General features: G+C 43.2%; 1 protein-coding gene across 14 annotated transcripts in view; it reads left to right on the top strand.

The window, feature by feature from the left end:
- The window catches only part of UNC80 (unc-80 homolog, NALCN channel complex subunit), a 133,605-nt gene that overhangs the window by 24,016 nt on the left and 85,993 nt on the right, over positions 1-23,596 (top strand). For 7 of the 14 annotated variants that reach the window (XM_069782018.1, XM_069782006.1, XM_069782004.1 and 4 more), the window contains exons 9-21: positions 428-562; positions 1,720-1,942; positions 3,366-3,506; positions 6,469-6,737; positions 7,374-7,736; positions 8,515-8,661; positions 10,847-10,994; positions 12,337-12,485; positions 14,290-14,456; positions 15,167-15,268; positions 17,586-17,800; positions 18,334-18,440; positions 18,942-19,101. In XM_069782018.1, coding sequence (XP_069638119.1) covers positions 428-562; positions 1,720-1,942; positions 3,366-3,506; positions 6,469-6,737; positions 7,374-7,736; positions 8,515-8,661; positions 10,847-10,994; positions 12,337-12,485; positions 14,290-14,456; positions 15,167-15,268; positions 17,586-17,800; positions 18,334-18,440; positions 18,942-19,101 — 2,326 coding nt within the window. The remainder of the gene's footprint in view (positions 1-427; positions 563-1,719; positions 1,943-3,365; positions 3,507-6,468; positions 6,738-7,373; positions 7,737-8,514; positions 8,662-10,846; positions 10,995-12,336; positions 12,486-14,289; positions 14,457-15,166; positions 15,269-17,585; positions 17,801-18,333; positions 18,441-18,941; positions 19,102-23,596) is intronic. The other 7 variants (XM_069782011.1, XM_069782016.1, XM_069782012.1 and 4 more) reach the window with 5 other exon arrangements.

Below are 23,596 nucleotides of genomic sequence, written 5' to 3' on the forward strand. Positions count from 1 at the left end.
ATCGTAAATAAAACACTTCAAAAAGGGTAGCCATTGTGATTGCTCATAAATGTAAACCAAGGCCTCAAGAAGATTGTCAGCTACCCAGAGTCATACCTGGGATCAGAATCAGAGCAGAGCATGGTCTTCCATGCCACTAGACCACACTGACAGCAATGCCTGAGGCTTTCTGTGGTAGTGCAATGTGCTGTACTTTTTTCTGTGGTGACAGAAATATTAGATAAGGTCAATAGTTCTGGGAGTTTCTAAATTTTGTTTGTTTGTTCATATTTTTTTCTTTAAATATGTGAGTAGTGTTTCGTGTAATGAATTGAAGGTCCTTTTCCTCTACCGTGCTCCTATGACAGCTCTTGGAAGTAGCTCTTTTTTTAAAGCTGATTATCCTCTATTTCTCCTTGTGCTTAATGTCTTCTTTTGGGAGCTGCAGGATCTTACAATGAAATGTAATGAGGAAGAAAAATCACTAAGCACAGAGGCATTTTCCAAGGTTTCACTGACCAACTTGCGTAGACCAGCAGTTCCAGATCTTTCCACAGACCTGGGGATGAACATCTTCAAAAAGGTGAGTGGAAGAAAATTGTACTTTAATTTACCTATGATTCAGCACCTCGATGTCCTGCTAAGTAGCAGCTGAAGATCTGCTTGGACTATATATTCATGCCATGTGTGAGATTGACATCTCTTTTCATTGGAAGTGATTCTGTGTGTTATTACATAGGTTTTTATATGCACATTCCAAACACAATATTGAAATATTTATTGAAATAACTGTCCTGCTAAAAATGCCTGACAGGAGGGTACTCAAACAGTGCTGATTTTTAAGTGCTGGTGCTCACTGTAGTTCCAGCTAATTCAGTGAATTCTTCCTGAAATACTGTGTTCAGCTCTGGGGCCCCCAAGATAAGAAGGACTTGGACCTGCTCAAGCGGGCCCAGAGGAGGGCCACAAAGATGATCGGGGCTGGAGCACCTCTCCTATGAGGACAGGCTGAAAGAGTTGAGGTTGTTCAGCCTGGAGAAGAGAAGGCTCCAGGGAGACCTTATTAAAGCAGCCTTCCAGTACTTAAAGGGCACCTACAGGAAAGATGGGGAAGGACTCTTTAACAGGGAATGCAGCGATAGGGCAAGGGGTAACAGTTTTAAACTGAAAGAGGGTAGATTTAGATTAGATATTAGGAAGGAAGTGATATTAGATATTCACTGTGAGGGTGGTGAGGCACTGGCACAGGTTGCCCAGAGAGGTTGTGGATGCCCCATCCCTGGAAGAGTTCAAGGCCAGGTTGGATGGGGCTTTGAGCAACCTGGTCTAGTGGAAGGTGTCCCTGCCCATGGCAGGGGGATTGGAACTAGATGATCTTTAAGGTCCCTTCCAACCCAAACCATTCTATGATTCCAATGTTTTTACCTCATGGAGCTCTGGGTTTGCAACCATCTAAGATACTTAGAGTTTTGTGGATTCTATGAATCTAGCTCGTGGTCTGAGGATGTCCTAAAATTATACAAGGGCATCCATCCCAGCCTAGGGCAAGACTGTGTTCCTTTAAATACTCATATGGTCCCAGAGTGCAGATAGTTGCTATCAAGGTAAATGGCCAAGATAAAAAGCTCAGAGTGGAAGGTTATACTTGGGCCACACATCTGTGCTTTTTCCCTCAAATGGTAGTTTGCCATGCCTCAGAGCCTCTACCTGCTCTTGTATCTGCTCCTCTACCTCCTGCAGTTTAAGAGCCGCAAAGAGGACAGGGAGCGTGAGCGCAAAGGGTCAATTCCTTTCCACCATACTGGGAAGAAGCGGCAGCGAAGGATGGGCGTGCCCTTCCTCCTCCATGAGGACCATTTGGAGGTCTCACCCACTCGCAGCACTTTCTCCTTCGGCAGTTTCTCTGGAATTGGAGAGGACCGGCGTGGCATTGAGAGAGGAGGATGGCAAACCACCATATTAGGTGAGATGTTGTTATCTCTGCCCCAGGTTCCATGTCATTCCTGTCCTGAACATTCAGAGAACAAAAGAAGCTCTGTATTTCTTCATCCATCCTATTCCACCTTATGTCCTTGGCTTTGCAGCATTACACACCTGTTTGTAGACGTGGCAACTGCTGACAGCAGACCTTGAATGACTTACGCTTTAGTTCACTTTTTTCTCTGAAAACTGCAATCTTTACTGGAACAATAGCTACTGTAGCAACCTGTAGTGATGTCTGTACCACTTTCCCTGAGTGGTAGCAAGCATTGCACAACTGCAGCTTAAAATAGATTCAGGGAATGGTTGCACCCTCTTCTTTTAAAGAGAAGTCTCTGGAAGGGCAGCGATATGGTCATTAGGAGTATGGCAGAAAATATTCAGTCTTCCTCAAGGGAATGTTGGATACAAAATAAATAGGGTATTGTCTCAGATAGTGAGGCTTACACTGTCTTGATATGGCAAAGATACAGTGTTTAAATCTAAATGTTGGCTCCTTCAAGCTTCCAAGTTCACTGAAGAGTGGGCATTGTTTCTGTTTCACAGACTTACTCTTAATGTCATAGATTTTCATCCTGGCACCCTCTCTTAGAGATGATAGGCAGCAAAATGATTGCCTAATGCCATGCCGGAGCCTCCTCATTTTCACCAACTTAGGTAGCATCATTTTGGTAAGCTCTTCATTGTAAACAGGTCCGTCTTTGGGACACAGGGCAATGAGCTTAGCCAGGTGAATTCTTAAAGATTTGTAAGCATTCTACAGATTTTTACAAGAATAACAAACTTAGTATACAAATTCTCCTTTCCATATCTTCAGTAGCTCAAGAAGTTTGTTAAATTTTGATCTCAGGGGCTCCAGATTCTTGTCCTGGCTTAACCTCCAGTTCTTTCTTTCTGATATCTCAGTGAAATCATGTATTTCAGATCCAATGGTCAACAGATCCTGCCTACTTCAGAGATAGTCCCCCTCTTTCAGTAGGTTCTTTTGATTTGTATTTTATTGTGTTCCTGAAGAACTTCCTTTGCTTTAGCACTCCCCACGCTAATACACTTATTTCTTTGGACAAGGGGAGAAGAAACCAAGTTCCTATAACCTGCCCCAAAGGGTGGAGTCTTTCAGTACTGACCAACCTTATTTTCCTGAAGCTGCTGGTGGGCGACAATGTGGGTGTCAGCTAAAACAGTATGTGCCGAAGGGAAGAGCCTTGCAGAGAGTTTGTACATTCAGTCTTTATGTCAGTGAACCCCCGCAAGATATCCCACTTGCTTGGTTCTGCTTCACAGGGTCCTGGAAGGCCTTGACTTTTGCCGACTCCAATCCTTCAATTTCTAACCTCAGCTACTGTCTCTTGCCTCCAAGCACCTCTTGGATGAGTAAACTAAACATCCATTTGTCTTCACCTTAGGAAGGTTTACCAGACGGGGGAGCTCTGACACAGCGACGGAGATGGAGAGCCTGAGCGCTAGGCATTCACACTCTCATCACACGCTGGTGTCTGATCTGCCTGACCACTCAAACAGCCATGGAGAGAACACAGTCAAAGAAGGTAAATCTAACACATCAGGAAAGAAACGTTTCACTGAAATATCAAATCCAAGAAGCTGAGGAAGTGTTACTGTTTCCATGGATGAGTATATGACTAATTGTTTTTTCCTTTTTTTTTTTCCGCATCTCTTGAGGTTTTTTTGTTCTGTGTAGAAAAATGTTCCAAATCTTTCGCGTTTATCTTGTGCAGTTTGTCAAAAAAATTGGCAGCCATCAGCAGGGAGAAGGCAGGGTTTGGGTTTTTTTCGCCTTACCACAACACAGATGAAGTTTGGGCAGAAACTTGGTATTGCTAACTTTAGTGGTTTCATAGGGAATCTTGTGGTATTTAATGCCCCTTCGAAGTCCCCTGTTGGATTGTGCTGAGAATCACCATTTTTTCTTAAATCTCCTGCTTCCAAATTGGAGCCTGGCTTTGAAATTCACTCGAAGTCTCCCTGGGGCCCATCTGTCTTGGAGGCCTCTGCAGAAATAGCAATGCCAGTGTGACCACAATGGGAGACATGGGAGAACCCCTGGTGGGATGAAGTCTGCTCCAGAAGTAAGAGTCTTTCTGTTGGCAAGGCAGCACCACCTTTGTCAAACAATGTTAGCCAAGCACAGGAAATCTGTCCTCTGTCAGCAGAGCTCTCTGCACCAGAGCACTTTGCTGGCACTGCTCCTACCGCCTAAACACAGTGATTTTGTTTTCTTCCTCATGCATAGTGCTACTGGCAAAACCTGGTCATAGAAATTGGGCGTCACTTGTGGCAAGTGCAACCTTAAACCTTGATGAGGGAGCAGGATATCACACACCCCACGGAGCATGGCACAGTCTGTCTCTGCACAAGCTGTCAGGCAGCATACCTAAGAGGCTACAAGTGCACTCACATGATATGTGCTGTGGCCTTGGAGCTCTCAAAGATCCATGCACTTTTAGCACAGCAAATCTGAATAGCCTGAGAGAGGATGGATTTGCATCAGCTCTAATCCAGCATGGGCACATCTCCCTCATCTCTGCTCTGTGTCTCCTGGGCAAAGCTCTTCTCCTGGATCAATTTTATGGAGTCTATCCCCCCGACCTGCATTCGTTCTATAGGACAATAATCCCACTCACTACACCAGCTTCCTAGCCAAATACTTTCTAAAAGGTAGTCATATGCAATGCTTGTTTTTCTAGTTGTACCCCAGGTACAATTGTGCAGCAACTATATGAATAATAGGACAAATCATACTATTTCTAGTGGTAGTCTATGACTTTGAATGAACTGTTCTGTAGTTAGAGAATAAGTACAAATATTACATATTTCTTTTGTTTTGTGTGACCAACTATATCCGAATGTACTGGTCATTCATAATTTCCCATCTGTTGTCTACTTCCCCTGGCCAGGAGACGTTTACTAATGAACTCATTTCTTCTGGCTGACACACTGAAAAGCAGAGATGAAAATTTAGTTACGTCCTAGGTAGCTGCTCAAAGAGGAGTCACAGGCACATGGGCACATGCTGCAGGCATGCATGGATGTAAATGAAGAGTCCTTAGTCTTCCTTCCCTGCCTCTGTGAGTCTCATCCAGCAGTCAGCCCTATCAGTGATAATGAAATAAAGATACAACACATAAAAAGTTACTTTAGGTAGGATTTGGATGTGGATTTCTGTTACCCATTTCAAAACCTTAGTGAAACAAAAAATAGGTACCCTTGGATAATCATCAAACTTGGTAGCTCAGGACCAAAATTTCCTAATTCCTTCTTTATTATTATCTTTACCATGCAAATTTCAGTTAATGCCATTAAAGAGTCACACTTGCCAGCAAGTAATCCTCTGATTACAGGCAGCTAATTCCTGCCCTGATCATTGACCAAATTGTAGCCTAGTTCAAGGTACTGCGGGTGGCCTTAGCACATTTCTCCTAATAAACAGTGCCGGTTCAGTGCTGGCAGGGTTGCACAGGCTATGAGGAAATGTAGTCACCGCTCTGGCAAGTTGTTATTTGCATAATATAACCAGTCCATCACTGAGTCAGTGCTTGAAGATTCTTATTAAATGTATATTATTTTATTCATTAAAACACTTTAAATAGCTTTAGATAGAAGTTCTTTGTTATTCCATAGCCCTGTTACTGTACTGTCTGGCAGAAGGTGGTCCAATCAACATTGTGGGACACATAGGGTTCTACACTACAGGGTGTATAAACCTACTTACAAAGCACTAAGTGTGGGAAATTACTAATGTCATGGCCTGGAGTTCAGCATCAGTTGTAAAACCATGGTGAATTCTTGATAAAAATTGGCCTGTGTAGCCAAAATGCTGTCACTACCTGAGCTAACCAGTTTAAAGTTAAGCTTGGCTATGTCATGAGGTCCCTTCTCTGAGCACTGTGAACTTAGATACCATATTGCTTTTCTCATCAGTCAGCTTTGCATTTTGGAGATGGTTTGGACTGTCACAGGTACTGTTAGGAACACACTGCTCCATTTTTTTCAACTGTTATGATGAAATATTTCAAACTGGTGTGACTTAGAAAGCTGTTCCAAACTGGTGCTGCTGTTACCCTACCTTCACTCCTGCATCAGCTGCAGAGTCCTTCCTCTTTCCCTTGCAGGGCCAGTGCTGCTTTTAAGACCAGGCACTGGACCAATATAGGGAGCAAAGCTAGCCAAATCTAATCCCCCTTTTGGATTAAATTTAGGCTGGCTGAGCTCCCTGATCTACTTAACTGCCCAGTTGACACCTTAAGCCGTCATGGAACTGTACTGCTAAAGCAAGCTTGGGGTTGTTCTAATTTACACTGGCCTAAAGGAGGAGATGAATCTTTGCTCTTCCTCCGTGTACCTATGATAGGAACTAGGAACCTGTCTTGTCTGTCAGCATTACAAGCTGCATTAAGAGCGGCTCCCTTCTTATAAAAAAGCACAGCCTCTGTTTTCTGTTTTATAACTCTAGAGATGGAAATTTACAGGTAGCCATTTTCCTCCCTACAGTGCGGTCCCAGATCTCTACCATCACTGTGGCAACCTTCAACACTACCTTGGCCTCATTCAATGTGGGCTATGCAGATTTCTTCAGCGAGCACATGAGGAAGCTTTGCAACCAGGTGCCCATCCCTGAGATGCCCCATGAGCCACTCGCATGTGCCAACCTCCCACGGAGCCTGACAGACTCCTGCATCAATTACAGTTGCTTGGAGGATACGGATCACATTGATGGAACCAACAACTTTGTCCACAAGAATGGCATGCTGGATCTCTCGGTAATTGGCAAGGAATGAGGAAAGCCAGGTCCCTCTTCTGTCAATATAGCTGTACCATTGAGATCAGGGTTTTGATGGGCTTTTCCTCCACCTCTTTGTATGACTTCTCTCAGCAGTACATGAAGGTCAGTCAGATACATTTGTGCATATCATAAAAGTCTCCTCTGAGATACTGCAACTCCTATTACTCCTTCCAAGGAGTGCATGTGCATGTGGAATGCACACATCAAATCTTAAGAGTTACTATGTAATGGCTGTGTTCCTGGGGCATGCACCAAGTTCCCTATAAAACAGTATAAAACTGGATAGCACCTTTCTTCTAAAGGCACCTTAAAACTCACCTTTTCTGCATTCCCCTTAATGACTTGACAGCTCCTGGTGCACTGAAGCAGTGTTCTCAGGCTCACAGATGTCATTTCATGGTTTCCTTTTCTGCCTGACTGTGCCCAGCCTGTGGTTTCTTGTCTTACACCTAGATTGTAGGCTTTTGGGGTTGAGGGTTATGTGTACTTCATTCTGAGTTTGTACCGTGCCTGCTATAATGAGTCTCTGGTCTGTTACTAGAATTTCCGGGCACTAAATAGTACTAGGAAAGGAAATAAGCTTGACTTTAAATATGATATTTGAATCTCCCAGGTGGTCCTGAAGGCTGTTTACTTGGTCCTGAACCATGACATCAGTTCCCGGATTTGTGATGTGGCACTGAACATTGTGGAGTGCTTACTTCAGCTTGGTGTGGTGCCCTGTGTAGAGAAGGTTCGGAGGAAGAGTGAGAACAAAGAAAATGAGGTCCCGGAAAAGAGACCAAGTGATGGATCCTTCCAGCTCAAAGGGGCTGCTTCTGTTGGTTCAGCTTGTGGATTTGAGCCTCCTCCAGTTAGTGGAGCTGGAGATGGAGGAGAAGAAGGAGGTGGTGGAAGTGGTGGAGGAGGTGGAAGTGATGGAGGTGGTGGTGGAGGAGGAGGGCCATATGAGAAGAAAGACAAAAAACAAGAAAAGGTTTGTCTTGCTTCCCTTTATACAATTCCTGAATGTACTGTAAGATCTGTTAAGACTGAGTATGCATGTGTATGCAACTGCCCTTCTGTTTTATCTCCTTTTTTTTGCACTACAATGACAAATTTTTTTTGCTCTGGGGTTCACTTGAGGTTCCACTGAAGAAACATGATTGGGAATTCAAGCACTGTAACTACTCCAGCGAAGTAGCTGCCAGAAGTGGAGTTTGTGGGCCTTGCATGGACATTTGCAATATCTTGTCAAAGTGCCTGAAACCCTCAATGACAATGATTTTTTTCAGGTTTATTATTCATAACTTATAAGGAAAAACAGAAGCCAGTGTGTGAGCACAGTTTGTTTTCTTTGATGGCCAGGAATCATAGATTTTTCAATATTGCTATGCAAATTGGCCTGCTGTTGCCGACCTCCAAAGTTGCAATTCATAGTAGCATAAGACCCAAGACATTTTTAAAAAATTGTTTTTCTGCTCAAGCAAGCCAGCTCACTGGTTTTCAGGCAGAATTTTTTGAAGTACTGAATGGTATTCATAGCAGCTTGTACAGGGCTTTGCATTTATAGCATGACTTTTTGAGGGGAGCTGAAAGGGAGGGGGCTGGTCCCTAAACTTGAAAAATAACTGGAGTAAACATTTCAAGAGTAACAACTCAGTATGGAGTGTTTGAGAGGAGAAATGGACAGCAATTTGTTAAAAGTAAAATGCTAACTAAATGCCAGTGGTTGTGCCAGGGTTTCAGACCATCTTTCCCTATGTGACCCTCAGGACGAAGGCCCATCTATCAGCACCCATAGGCTGGCACTCACAATGCTGATCAAAATTGTGAAGTCCCTGGGTTGTGCCTATGGTTGTGGAGAAGGACACCGAGGGCTCTCTGGAGATCGCCTGAGACACCAGGTATTCCGGGAGAATGTAAGAGAATTAAAGCTCATTAAAGCATCCCCTTTGTACTTTTGACATCAGCTGCTGAGATCGCTGTCTGCCCCCTCTGTAGCTTTCTCTGTATTGGCAGTAAACGTGTTGCTCTTTGCCCCAGCTCACAGACTGTGTTGCAGCCCAGCCATAGCAGATTTTCAGCTATCGTGTTACCCTCCAGCCCCTGGGGCTTGCTAAGAGCGCACCTGAGGCCCAGGGTGCTTCTGGCCACCCCAATGGATGGGTTGTCTGGGAAGGAACAAATACATGAGAGCAAATCCCCTGTGTGAGCTGGTGTAAGTAATTTTTCATATTGACGGTATCCCAACAGAGTATGCTATTTAGAAGAGGTGCAGCTATCCTGGGTTGCATATCTGAATCCAGAAGTCTTAAGGTGTAGTTATGTCCATGTTTCCTAATGGTGATTATGACTGGTTGCTGCTGGGCTGCTCCATCAGCTCCTGATAGTTGGAGTGCACTCTTCTTGCAGGCGTGTTAGTGTGCTGCAAGGAAGCAGAAGACTCATGCCCTATTGAAGGGCAGGGTGGATGGTCACTGTTGATTCCTTACATTTTTGGTTCTCCCCAAGCTGAAGCAGTAGAAAGTGCCAGGATGTAGCCCGAACATCTGACGTCATCCAGAACAGTTTGACTCCCTGAGATCAGTCCAATGCCCTGTCAAATGGGAGCCTTTCAAAGGCTCTCTCCAGCACATGTCTCCTCCTTGCCTTCTGTGCTTGCAGCAGGGAGCATTTTCAATGACTGTAATGAGAATTTACACTGTGCCCATCCATGATGTGGGTGGGAGCCGGGTGCTTCTCCATGGCTTTGGTTAGCCTGAGCCATGCCAAGAGAGCTATAATTTGGTTCAGGGATCTGAGCTAGATGGCTCAGAGATGGATTGGCTGCCTCTGTATCATGCAGCATTATTCTGTTAGCTGGACTCCTGGGTACTGAGGAGGCTGCAGCAGTAACATTAGTTCTGGATGCAGTGGGACAAGATGGGGTAAGGAGGTCCCAGTGGTCCCCGTAGAAAGGTTCTGCACAGAGTACTGGTTGAACATATACCACATTCATCAAAAAGTCGGTTAGGCTTTTACATTGTGTGCAAGCTGAGCCAGCAAAACATTTAGGCCTATGCATAACATTAAGCATAAATTAATAGGTCTCTTGGAGCCAAGGTTCTTATCAGACTCATTGAATTGAGGTCCTTATGGGAAAAGATTTTCCTACATGTCTAAGTCTGCTGCATTTTCTGTGCGTTTGTCTGGCCAAACTGCTTTGCATGCACCATTTGTGTTGACTGCATGGACAATCACATGTCTGAGTTTACTGGAAAGTTAAGCACCCTATTGTGGGTAGCAGGACAGTTCATGTTTCCCATAGAGCTGGTATTTCAGATTCTCTAACTCCAGCCTACATTGGGTCCCAGTAGGTTGGATACTTTTGTGGTAAGAAGTTGACATTAATAGCTTTTAAATAAAAAGCTAATGTTTTGCATGATATAAATTGGTCATTAGGTACAGGTGCATCAAATGGGTTGGGTCTAAGCCAGAGGCTGAAAATCAGATGCCTGAGGCTAAGAACCTGTTTCACCAAGGCAAGGTGATTATGACTGGTTGCTGCTGGGCTGCTCCATCAGCTCCTGATAGTTGGAGTGCACTCTTCTTGCAGGCGTGTTAGTGTGCTGCAAGGAAGCAGAAGACTCATGCCCTATTGAAGGGCAGGGTGGATGGTCACTGTTGATTCCTTACATTTTTGGTTCTCCCCAAGCTGAAGCAGTAGAAAGTGCCAGGATGTAGCCCGAACATCTGACGTCATCCAGAACAATCAAGGCTTTGACTGAGGTCATACATTCCTATTTCATCCATATTCAGTGAGATTTTAGCTTGAGGCTGGGGAGAGGAGGAGAGGCCTTGAGACATGGCTGGCAGTGACTTCACGACCACTTCCAAACAGTGGCACCCATACTGGTGCACTCTCTCCTTGTGCTGAATTTCTTGTTGGCTTCAGAGGCAAACCTGTCTTCTGTAACAGGACCCAAACCTTCTGGCTCGTAGGGGAGGTTACTTTAGACAGCACAGCAGAGCACTGGCTAAGCAAGAGCAAAAAATACCCTGCTCCTATTAGCAAAACTCGAACATGTACTTTGGTGTGATGTGATTTGATGGATATTGTTGCAGGCTCAGAACTGCCTCACAAAGCTGTACAAACTGGATAAGATGCAGTTCCGGCAGACCATGAGGGATTATGTGAACAGGGATTCTCTCAATAATGTGGTGGATTTCCTGCATGCTTTACTGGGATTCTGCATGGAGCCAGTCACTGACAGTAAGTATAGCTGGCATCAGAAACTCTTACTTGAATATTCCCAAACTGTTCCATCAGAAAGAAGCCATTCCCTTTTCTTTTCCTTTAAAAAAGAAAAAAATTGTGAATTACTATCCTCAGAATATACAGAGCATATCCTCAGCCAGTACGGGTCAGGGGAGTTGGACCTCTTCTGATTTGACCACCCAGTGATCTCATCTAGTGGTCCTGTATCACCCAGTGCACCTGAAATTGAAGACCTCTCTTTTGATTCATCCTGTCTGTTTTTCACGGCTCTTCAAAGAAAGTATTTTCATTCAACTGTGCCTCAGGCAGGAAGATTTCTGCTTCATGACATGACCAGGCGCCAGCTGGAATGGCCTGTTTAATCCAGGGTTTATTCTGAATGGAGATACAATTGAGCATTAAAACCCTCTGTGGTGCCTTAGGTGAGGCAGTAAATAGCAAGAACAGATTGAATAAACAAGAACGTGAACACACAGATCACGTGCCTGCAGCTACAAGCGTGTGTCTATGTATATACTTTTTTTTTTTTTTATTTAAGTTAGGAAAATTATTCCAGGTGCTATCAGAATGACCAAACATTAATGCTTGGTCACTGCATGCAACAACAGTTAACTATGACGGTTTACAGAGTAGGAGTAGCTCCTCTGAAGCACTTGGTGAGTCTGACTAGTCTATTAGCCTACCTCTGATCTCAGGCATTTCAATATAGCAGGCTTTTGTGAAGAAGATGCCCATAAGAAGTTTCCCAAAGTATTCATTAATTATTGACTGTCTCATGCTTTGAAGCATGGCAGCTCATGCAGCTTTTGAAAGTCTTTTCTTTCACCTAATGAAACTGGGGTGTTTCTTGTTATTCATATAAATGTGTAATTCTTTTCTGACTCTTTTCTGTGAGCTTGGTCTCCTTGTGCACCTTGCAAGAACAGCATTACTGTAGGTCATAAGATTTTCTTTTTGCGGGTGTTGTCACTTTTCAGCTTAATCAACATCTCTTGTCCTTTAGAACAGTAAATAGAAAAGCTGGAGGTATTCAAATTTTATGCCTTATTCTGTACATCTCTAAATGAGAGATGTGGATAAAAGGAAGCCAGAGTGATCCTGATTTTTTCAATCCTTTTTCATACTACAACTATATCTGGGAAGATTTCATCCTTCTCATTTATTTTACCCTTCCTTTCTGCTTTATTTTCGTGGGGTGGGATTGCGAGAACTGAGCATAGGATATTAGGTGGGGACTTGCCCTTGTCTCATATCTGAATCCCTTTACATGTATCTTTAAGCCATCTTTTTTAAACTGTTCCTAACAAGGGGGCTTTCTTGTACGTGAATTTCACAGACAAGGCTGGATTTGGGAATAACTTCACCACAGTGGACAACAAGTCTACAGCCCAGAGTGTAGAAGGTATTATTGTCGGTGCCATGTTCAAGTCATTGATCACTCGCTGTGCTTCCACTACACATGAGCTGCACAGCCCGGAAAACCTGGTAAGCACTTGATTTCATGTTAACAAAGTTACTTTTTCACGTGGGTGTCACCAGTGAGGCTTTACAGTGAAGAATTAATTCAATTTAGCCAAATCCCTTGAGCGTAGCAAGCTATGCAGTCACAGTTGAAACATGATATAAACGTGATGCCCTCCTTGCATGCCTGCCTTGGAACTTGGGGACTTAGCCAGGATAAAAGTTGTGCACTCTGAATTGCATTTCCCTCTCTGTTCAAGCAGCTTCTGTGGGTTTTTTTTCCAAATGGATTAGTAGCATAGTCTGGAGCAAGGGATTAATGAACAAGACCACAGCCAGCATAAATCAACTTTCAGCAAAGTTAAAGCTGGTTTACTTGGTTAAGAATGGGGCCCACCCATGGCAGAGTATGTGAGTTACTGAAAAGCAATTTGGTAGGTCTTACCAAGATTTAGACAAGCATTCAATTTACCAAACACCTGGAGGAAAGTAAGGTGCTGCTGGTTGCTGCCTATGTACTGTCTCCCTAGAGCAGTCAGTAGAATGGATGACATGAGCTCTCTTCTTCCAAATTGGTGCAGAATCTTGCAGCTAATCTCAAACCACCTCCTTTATTATCAGAAATCAGGATTTTTCATGGAAGCAACCAAGAAGCACTCTTGTGCTCCATCCTTACAGCAGAGCTGTAGAGGCAGTGAAGTCCCGCTAAAAGGATGGTATTTCTCTGTGACAGGAACGGAGAGGGAGAAGGAAAACACAGTAACATCTTAAACCTCTTGTTCTTACAGATATTCCTCCTTTGGAATGTGTCTCAGCAGAGACTAAGTGGTGGGATGCAGAAAAGTGTGCCATTGTGGGATCTAGATTAGGATCACCAAGTGTAAATTTTCTTTATAAATTGTATATCTTTCTGGACCCTTTTTTAGCTAGTGTGTAAGGTGAAACTTACCTTTAAGCGTAGCACCGTTAATTTTGCCTGTAAGGAGAACATAGTATGCAGAGTGTATATGAGGATTTGCTGTTGTTGCATCACTCTTTAAAGTCAATCTTGTGTTCAATATCATATGACAAAGAGCCTTAACCAGTATACAGATCCAATTATTTGTTTGTTTGGGTTTTTTTTGTTGAAAGCTGGCTGTGCTGTTCCTAGCTGGGAATTTTTGGAATAATCCAAGGTCTTTCAGGAGAGTTAACAGATCAAAAATCAGGTCCTGCAAAACTGTTCCCTCCATCCCTTTGCCCTCAGATATAGAGGTGCTTTGTCACATCACAGATGTGTATGAATGTTCAGAACTAAAAAGAGCCTTGAGTGTAGGAGTAGGTTGGGGAATGAGTGAGTCATTCTTCTATTCCCATGATGTAAAGCTCTAAAATAATTAAGAAAAATCCCAAGACACCCACTGGTTTTGAAACAAAACATGCAATTTTTTGCACTCTACTTCCCCACCCCGCCTCCATTTAGCTTTTTCATGCCTTTTAAGATTATGGGCTAGAGGATTGAGATAAAACGGGCTTTAAGTCATCTTTGCAGCTCCCTCATCTTGCAGCTGTTTTAGTCTCCGATACCTCTACGTCTGCTGTAGCCCATTGCAGAGCATGTTCCATAACAATAATGCTCCTCATTGTCTGTTTCTTCTGAGTGCACTAAATGGAGTTTCCAGCTTTTGATCCCAGCCAGAAAACACAAACCCTGTACATGGAGAGTATATCAGACAACAGCTGGAGGAAGTAACGGCCTGCTGAAGTACCTTAGAAACTATTGATTCTCACTGCTTCTTCACAAACTGCAGACTGAATTCTTTCATTTTCATGATGTCTTGCTACTCAGGGCTTGTACTGTGATATCCGACAGCTGGTCCAGTTTATCAAGGAGGCTCATGGGAATGTATTTCGGAGAGTGGCACTCAGTGCCCTCTTAGACAGCGCTGAAAAGTTAATACCAGGAAAAAAAACAGAGGAAACAGAGCAAGAGCCAAAACCTTCTGGGAGCAAAAGGTGGGTGGTGTCTAGGAGGGAGAAGGCAAATGACTGACTTGCATATGGTTGTATGACTGCATGCACTGAACACAAATGTAGAAAGTCTAAGGGCTTGTGTGTTTTATCTTGATAGTATATGTCGTTACCTGAGTACAGAATTGTACTGTGGCAGCAGTCTCCTTTAAAATTTAATGAACTGAGACAGTAATAGATTTGCAGCAAAAAGTGTTAACCCTCTCATACAGGAGGCCTGAGAGAACAGTGCAGTGGAAACACTGGGAGAAGGAAAGGTTCAGAGAAGTAAGAAACATAGTGTCAGTCCCGAAACACTCTCTGGACATAGTTTTTAATGGGCATCACATCCTTAGTGTTGTTTATCTGACAGGTAAACTGTGGTATGCAAAACAAGTCCCAGAAGAAATATAATCCTGACATGCTTCTTTATCAAGAAGAAATTTTCTCTGGTGCTTTGAGGCTTGTCGTATTAACATTTTGGGAAGAAGGATTAAGAAAGTTTAAAAACCCCTAAAAACCTTGGCTTTGCTTCTAAGAGCTGATGCCTTTTTCAGGAATGATATATATAAAGGCAGTAAGTTGCTAAAGAGAGGGTACATCTCTAAAGCTGCTTTTTGCTCAGCAGCGGTGGTTTCCATGTCAAGTAGCTATGTGATGACAATGAGACGGGCCATCCATTCGCTTTAGCTGATGATTTTATATTGTCTGTATAGATCCGAGGTGGGAAGTGTCATCATTGACAAAGGCCAGGCATCAGCTGCCCCTGATGAATGCCGTAGTTACATCTCAAGCCGCCCAATGCAAACTCCAGAACAGTAAGTAAATATTGAATTGTTTCACACGTTATTGCCAGCAGCTTCCTTCTGGAGTTAGTACAAATTGGCAGGACAGCAAGGACTTATCTCTTTGGATGGTACAACAAATGTGTTGAGTGTCTGTTCGGGAGCTGCTGATAACATCCAGGTAATGCCTGTTTTCAGTGCTGCCAACTGGACCCACCCTGATTTTGATGGGGAGCCACCAGAGATTTTCAAATGACAGTGCAGTAGTTTTGTCAATATCGCATAATACCATAGCCATGAATAGGGTGTTAATTCCCCAGAGATGTCATCACAGCTGTTCTCCATGCTTTGTTTTTACTTCTGGGGGATGATACTATTAATTTTCAACTTCCAAGTTGTTGCTAAGGGTCATTAATCCTTTACTGCCTCCCAAGAGCCAGCCCATTCCTGACCTATCTTGGGCATGTAGTCTCTGAAGATTGTTACATTTACTCTACCAGTAAGGTGCTCTACCAGTTTTCTTAATGAGCAAATCAACCTGCTGTTAGGCATTGCACTTTTGAAGTCTCCATTGTCCAAGGAATTCTGCCATGTAATACTGAAGTAAATTTAATCAATGCTCTTAAGAATTTTAGAAAATTTTATAAATGGCCACTGGTCCCTAAGTAACTTTGGACAAGTCATTTAACTTGTCTGTGCCTGTGAATACCAGTCTGTCTTGTTAAAGTGCTTTGAGATGCACTGGACAAAGACACTGCTTGCACAAGGGCCCACAGCTCTATATTATGTATTCTCCTACATTAGCTGAGCCTGCGAAGCCTCACTGTTGCTGAGACTGCAAGGATAATACAAAGCCCTTTACTGCTCTGCAGCATTGCAGCAAGCTGTTCTGCTCTGAGCCCTGCCACAGCTATGGGAGATCTCAAGAGTATAGCAAAATACACTGTCCCCATTTGTCGTGGTTTAAGCCCAGCCGGTAACAAAGCACGACACAACCGCTCGCTCACTTCCCCCCCCCCTCCCTTGGCCACGGTGGGATGAGGAGAAAATATAAAGGCAGGCTCGTGGGTCAAGATAAGGGCTGGGAGGGATCACTCACAACTTCTAGTCATGGGCAAAAGACAGGCTCAACTTGGGGAAGAAACAAAATCAATGTAATTTACTACAAAACAAAGCAAGGATATTACAAAGTAAAACCAAACCCTAGAACACCTTCCCTCCACCCCTCCCTCCTTCCCACCTCAACCCCACTCCCGGTTCTCTCCATCTCCTCCCCCCAGCGGCGCAGGGGAACAGGGGATGGGGTTTGGGCTCAGCTCCCCACACCTTGTCTCTGCCACTCCCTCCTCCTCAGGGGGAGGACTCCTCACTCATCCCCTGCTCCACCGTGGGGTCCCTCCCACGGGAGACAGTCCTGCACGAACTTCTCCAACGTGAGTCCTTTCTGGGGGCTGCAGTTCCTCACAAACTTCCCTGGCGTGGGTCCTTTCCACGGGCTTCAGTTCTTCCTGAACTTCCCTGGTGTGGGTCCTTTCTGCGAGCTGATCTTCAGTCACAAACTGCTCCATCGTGGGCTTTCCCATGGAGTGACGGCCATCTTCGGGGACCTCTGCTCCACCGCTCACCTCCATGGGCTGGGGGGGGACAGCCTGCCATCTCACCACGGGCTGCAGGGGCATCCCCTCCTTCCTCACTGACCTGGTATCTGCAGAGGGGTTCCTCTCACATTCCAATCCCCCTACTCACTACAGGTTCCCCTTCTTAAATCTGTCATCCTAGAGGTGCTACCACTGTCACTGATGGGGTCAGCCTGGGCCAGAGGCGGGTCCGACCTGGAGCTGGGGGAGCTTCGAGCAGCTTCTCATAGGAGCCACCCCTGCGGCCCCTCACCCACTACCAAAAAAAACTGCGCCACACAAACCCATAACACCATTCCAAGACATTAATGAGAACTGTGACTCCAGCAGGTTCACAAAGGGCTATCATGATGTCCAAAAGCTCTCCAGTACGCATGCTTGTGGAAAGCACCAGTTTAGTCTTATCAATATGGGTCATTTTGACCTAAAGAAGATGATTTGTTTTTCACACATAGGAGCTAAAAATTGGAATGATCTGTTCAGTGGACAAGCTCCTCAGGGTAGAAAGGATGGTTATTTTGTGCCTTGAACAATACTGAGCATGTTGTCAAACTTGATTATGTCCCACTGAGAAGAGTATGTTTGGAATTCAAAATGAAACAACCTCAAAGAATAGAGAGGTTAGGAGGGGGCTGTGGGAGGGAGGCCTCATTCCCGTGAGCATCTGAACTACACTGAAATGCAGTTCACATTCTGCATCCCTTTTCTTACAGTGATGAGCAAATCCAAGGGGCCGTTCTGGGACGCAAGGACTTCTGGCGAAAGATGTTCAAGTCACAGAGTGCAGCGAGTGATACCAGTAGTCAGTCTGAGCAGGACACATCCGAGTGCACCACTGCTCACTCTGGGACCACCACAGACAGGCGCTCCCGCTCCCGTTCCCGACGAATCTCCCTTCGAAAGAAACTCAAACTCCCTATAGGTAAATGTATGTCTCTTCCTATTTTATATAAATATTGCATGTGCAGAGAAACACAGATACATAAATCTGTCTTAAGAAATATTGCAACACAGTTCCTTATTGTCCAAATATATTTTATATTCTCCCAAGGGAAGCTGGGGAATGTTGCTCTCTCCATTTTATAGATGGGCAACTGAGGCAAAGGGAAATGTAAGCAATTTGCCAAAGGTAACAGAGGATATCTGTGGCAAAATTGAATGTTGAATATGTGTCTCCAAAGCAATAGGCTAGTACCTTAATCTCATAGGCATTGTGCCTCTCTGTAGAAGAGAAATATTCCAAACAGCATTTGATGGGCAAAGAATATATCCTTTACAAGTCCCAAGACCCAGCCTTGCCTGGTAGTTAATACATATAACATGAAAGATTGCCTTCCCCTTTCCTCCCATTTTCCCATACCCTAGCATGGCCACTTTGGAGAAGTATGCTGCAATTGCTAATAAATAGATTCTGCTTGGAAGCATTTTCAGAATTGTCCTGAGTGGCTTATTCTGCAACAGGGAACTGGCTGAAGCGCTCCTCCCTCTCTGGTCTGGCTGACGGGGTGGAAGATCTCCTAGATATCAGCTCTGTTGACCGTCTGTCTTTCATCAGGCAGAGTTCCAAGGTAAATGTGTCAGGCTGCATTGCAAAGAGCTTGGAAGGACAGGATTTGGCTGATTTTAGCTGCCCAAAGAAACATTCTACTCAACGTGGACATTGAAGCCAATGAGACTGTTACAGAAGTCTTCAGAGTAGAGCGCCATGGGAATTTGATACTGAACTTTTGCAGCTTATGGTGAAGACTACGTTAAACCTACACTGTACTTGTCAGTCCGCCTTGGTTCACAGAGAGAAATGCAGTCTCTGTCAGTACACTTAAGGTTTAATTGTTGGTCACACTTCTTCCTTCTTTGTGCCTTTACAGCCTCTTGCAAAAGACCAATCCTTTAAGCAGAAAGCTTAAAAGATTAAGTGCTTCAGCGTACGTAAATCTGTGCAGACCCACTTGTGTTGCTATGGTGATCCACTGTGTTACAGCCCTTCTGTAGAGGCTTTATGTCTAAGCAAGGAAGACCAAGAGATAGTGGTACGGCGCAGACTGACCTGACCCTCTGTCTTTGCACAGGTGAAGTTTACCAGCGCAGTGAAGCTGTCAGAAGGAGGGGGGCCAGGAGGTGGCCTGGACAATGGGCGAGATGAAGAGGAGAATTTCTTCAAGCGTCTTGGTAAATGGCGCACCTGCCGAAGACACCCATCCAAGCTTCATCACACAGAAGAAAAAGATGGTTAGAAATCAGGGTTCTCGTCTCCTTTTTTCTTTCTTTTTACCTTTTTTTTTTAAATCTCTTTCTTTCTGTATTTTACCCCTTTCCCTTCTTTCCTGCTTTCTCCATAGTTTTTGTATCCATTCTAGCCTTCTCCAACTTTTTAGTCTTAGTAACTGTTTTCTTTCCCTTCCTTCTTTCTTTTGTTTTGATTACAGAAAAAAACTCTAGTAAAGTCAATTTTTAAAAAAATCAAGATTATCCAAATAAATTATGCAAATACAACATTTGGGCTTTTAAAATCAAATTGAATTTGATGAATACACTTGAAAAAATGCTTGTTTCAAAGCACTTATTCAGTACAAAATTAGGTGTGTAAATCTTTCATTGCCTAATATAACAATGGGTGTTCCATCAGGGTTTTTTGTTTTGGGTTTTTTTTTCCAATTTGTGACCATTTGACAGTTTTAGCAAAGATCAGCACAGAAATGGAAAACCCTGCACAAACCTTGTTATAATTATCTCTTTTCTTCTGTGTTTGCATGTCTGGTGTCTGCATACCATTCGTTAGGGATGCTGTCCCTTTTTCTTAGCACACAACATAATAATAACAACACTACTTTTCCTTTCCACGAAAGTATATTTAATTGCAATGTATTTTCAAAATCAGCAATGTTTGAAAAGTGCCTTCATGAATAATACAAGGTCACGATATATTCTGTTTTAAAAAGTCATGCAGTCATTCACATGCTCATGTCCTCAGCTCAGAGCTCATCCTCGTTGTCAGGGAGACAACCTTGTATCTTGAAGTTCTGTTACTGTTTTTTCAAGAAAACACAACCTGACTCCCAAAAACACACAAAAAGGAGTAGATTTTCTTTTTCACCATGATTTCTGTGGCTTTATAGTATGTTACATTCTCTGGGATTATGTTTTTTTATTTTCTGACATTATACTTTGACACTGCATTGTATGTATTTCACCATCATCTGTCCCAGACCTGCAGTGTAATGCATGTGAGGCATTGTTCAGGCAAATGATACTAGCAAAGTATGAGCATATCTTGCCAGTGTAAACTGGTCATCATTCTACCACTGCAGAAACACTGGTGGTGGTTTTCAACTAGCTCCTAGGTGAAAAGTGTCGTTCCTTTAGAAGAAAAATGCATCAGCCCAGCAGCTTATTGTAGCTTGGTAGCTACAAGGTGAATACCCCCTGCAATGGAAGGAATTACATTGTTTTCTTCATCCACTACTTTGTGCTGTAGTAGGTGTGAGATACTTCTGCCATGTTTTCTCCCAGCTCTTATTGGAAGCAAACTGAGGGGCAGTGAGATCTTTATAGACTCCCACAGCTGTTTCTACAGTGCTCATGTAAGATGTCCTTCACATTTTCTTGTAGGAAATAATGTTTTTTTCATCTTGCTAGTACTGTTTTTGTGCCACTGTGAGTTTGCTTCTGCCTAGAGTGCCCATTCTTCAGCCTTCTGTGAGTAACATCAGAATTTATGTAATTAATGAAGAGAACTTGAAATGCCTTTTACATGCCTGTGAGAAAAGAGATGTACATGACACATACTTGGTTTTGACATATGCATGCATTAGAAACAACATAATAAAAGTGATGCAATGGGTTAAGACAGAGACCCTTGCATGTTAGTAAGAGAAACAAGCAAATTGTCCAGTGATGTTGATGGGGAGGGTTGGGCCATTGCCTGATCCCTAACTGAAGCTAAGGGAGGTCATTTAAATTTTATAAGGCAAAGTGGGACAGTTAAGGAAGTTGTATCACCATGTCCACAAGGATCTCTGGTATGCAAGGAAAGCCACATAACATTAGCAAAAATGCTAGAGTAGTTGTAATGCCTCTGTGTGTACGTACTTGTATGCGGGTAATGAAATCTATGCGAGTCCTTTTCAGGGTGGGACAGTTTATAACACAGTGGAAGAGCAACATTACAGAGGGCCTTCAAATTCCCAGTGCTTTTGTATTTTCCATAAAGATCAGCAGCTTTTATGTGCTTATGGAGAAGAGAATAAAAGCCTATTGAAGGTGGATGGGCATACTATTAAATCTGTCAAGGTCTGACCCTAAAGCATTGTTTTGGAACCTATCTCTGCCTTCCCATTCTTGTCATTCATGATGCTATGCCATTACTCTGCTTGTGCTTTTTCCATGTGATGTTTCCTCTTGTGTTTTGGGGTTTTTTAACATAGTAGAACAAATTTAAAAGAAAACAGAGAGAGGAGAAATACATTACAGTAAAAAAATAGTAATAAAATGTAGAATAATTTGTCACATCATTTATAAATTGTAATCTTCATTGTGATATATCATCTACAGTAGAAATTCTGTGTTAGATATGTATGTAAGCATACGTGTACGTGTGTGTGTATCTGTATGTATACATATGTATACATATATATACACATAAATATATGCACATTCATGCATAACAAAATGTTTATTTTAATGATCTTTTTACCTAAACTAAGGATAAAGCATATATACAGAAGTGAGTTACATGATGTTTACATGAGACCCTTAACGCTCCTTCAGGCACTTAATGAAGACATTGTGAGTGACCATAGAAGTTGCCAGGGTGTTCAAGGCACAACAGCACAGGCAAACCACAGCACATGCTTGCTCTGAGGGTGATCTTGTGTTTGCATAGGAAGTAACTGCGGGGGTGGGAGCTTGGGCATCCAGTGTCCTCCTTTGTTAGGAAATGGTCTCTGCTCACTGTGTGAGATTTTCTGCAGGGCTGAGTCACATTAATATTAAGCCAGTGAGGGCTCCCCTGCTTACAGTAAGGCTACTCCAGGATGGGCGTAATGGAGGACAGTCATCAGCTGCTTCCGAAGGATTCTCTTGCAAAGCTTCAACAAAGTGCAAGGCTGGGACTGCAAAGGGCTGTAGTGATAGACTGTAGGTAGCACCACTGAGCCCAGATGGACAAAGCATCTGTTAAAACTTTATAGTGGGGCTTAGGGAGATGCCTTAGGCATGCCTTTCTGTATCAGAAGAATGTTCTTTATTTCATACAGGCACAGCCCTCACAGGGCCCTGAATACGAAACATTTGTTTGTAACTCAAATGAGTTAGTGTTACAACAGCCATAGCAGAAAGGCTCAGATAGCATGCTACAAGCTATAAGGAAACAGGATGAGCTGGAAGAAAAGGGTATTTGTGCCTGCTCATTTATGTAAGTGTTCTACCTGTTCTTTCTACTTTGTGTGTTTGTTCCATTTTGATGAAATATTTCCCAACATAGGAATATTTTGTTTACTGGAAAACTAGGTACAGCTTCATTGGAGAGAGAAAAGCTGCAGATGTCATAAAGAAATCTCTTGAAATTTGATATACCTCTGTCTTCAGGGGAAAAGTGAAGATCTACGTTGTCGTTTTCTGTTGTGACTATTGTTTGTGGTACATAAGTGCTTTCCAAGTAATTCTGGGGAGTGCACTCTCAAAGGGACTTTTGAGTTTCAGCCATTCTTCTTTCCTGAGGAAGGAGAAGTCACAAAGTCATGTAGAGCTGACGTTTTGCCTCTTGTCTTTCAAACCCATGTTTAAAGCCAATCTTGAATTCTCCACTCAGTGTTCTCTTCTTCAGTGCTTTATCCTTCAGTATTCTGCAAACTTTCGTACTTTCACATGTAAACAGGGAGAGTATTATGTATAAAGACAAAAAGCCCAGAAGCTGACTATTCTTGTTTTGACCAGCCACCTTGGCCTTGAAACTACTTTCCTGATTTCTCATCTGTGTCGTTCTACCACTCAACTCTGGGTACCAACTGCCTAATGATCTTCTGCATTCAGAAGTGTTCATTCCCATCGGCAACGGGATTAGTTTATCATGTGAATTAATTAGTTTATCATGTGAACTCTATATATGGAGTTTAAAATCGTGCTTGAAAGAAACCCTGGAGCAGGGTGCTAGCTTCATTTTTAAAAGGAGCTCTTATTAGGGAACTTTCCATGCCAAAGAGTGCAAGACACTTCAAGGGGAGAGGCTGGAATGATGCTGATACCTAAGAGTTGAGTCCAGTCTCACTTTGGGCGTTCTGGTAATTGCAGAAGATGTATGCCTAAAAAAAGGACCGTACTTGATTTCCACATAGAACACTTCCAATATTAGCTACTGATTTTTCTGTCCTAGTAGATGATATATTACTAAATTGATACATGAGGAATAAGGCTTATGTATGCTCCTTTTTAAGGTAAACTTAGAGGCAATAAAGAAATAAGATCGGAGACTATTCAGGAAAAACAGACAGTAAGCAAGATGATCTGTGTTAAAGAAGTGGGGAGGAAGGGCCATATCCTAGTTCACCTATGTTGAAGTAGATCCTGGGCTTCCACACTGAGTATAGTAGAATTGTTTGGGGCAGACATCAGTATGACCAAGACCAGAATCTGGCTTGCTGTATGTCTATTTCATGGACGTCATGAATATTGTAAAAATGCCTCTGTTATCTTCAAGATAGTGCATCAAGGTGAGGAAGGGATTTAG

Source organism: Haliaeetus albicilla, chromosome 4, assembly GCF_947461875.1.
Source record: "Haliaeetus albicilla chromosome 4, bHalAlb1.1, whole genome shotgun sequence".
In the NCBI taxonomy this organism is placed as follows: domain Eukaryota; kingdom Metazoa; phylum Chordata; class Aves; order Accipitriformes; family Accipitridae; genus Haliaeetus; species Haliaeetus albicilla.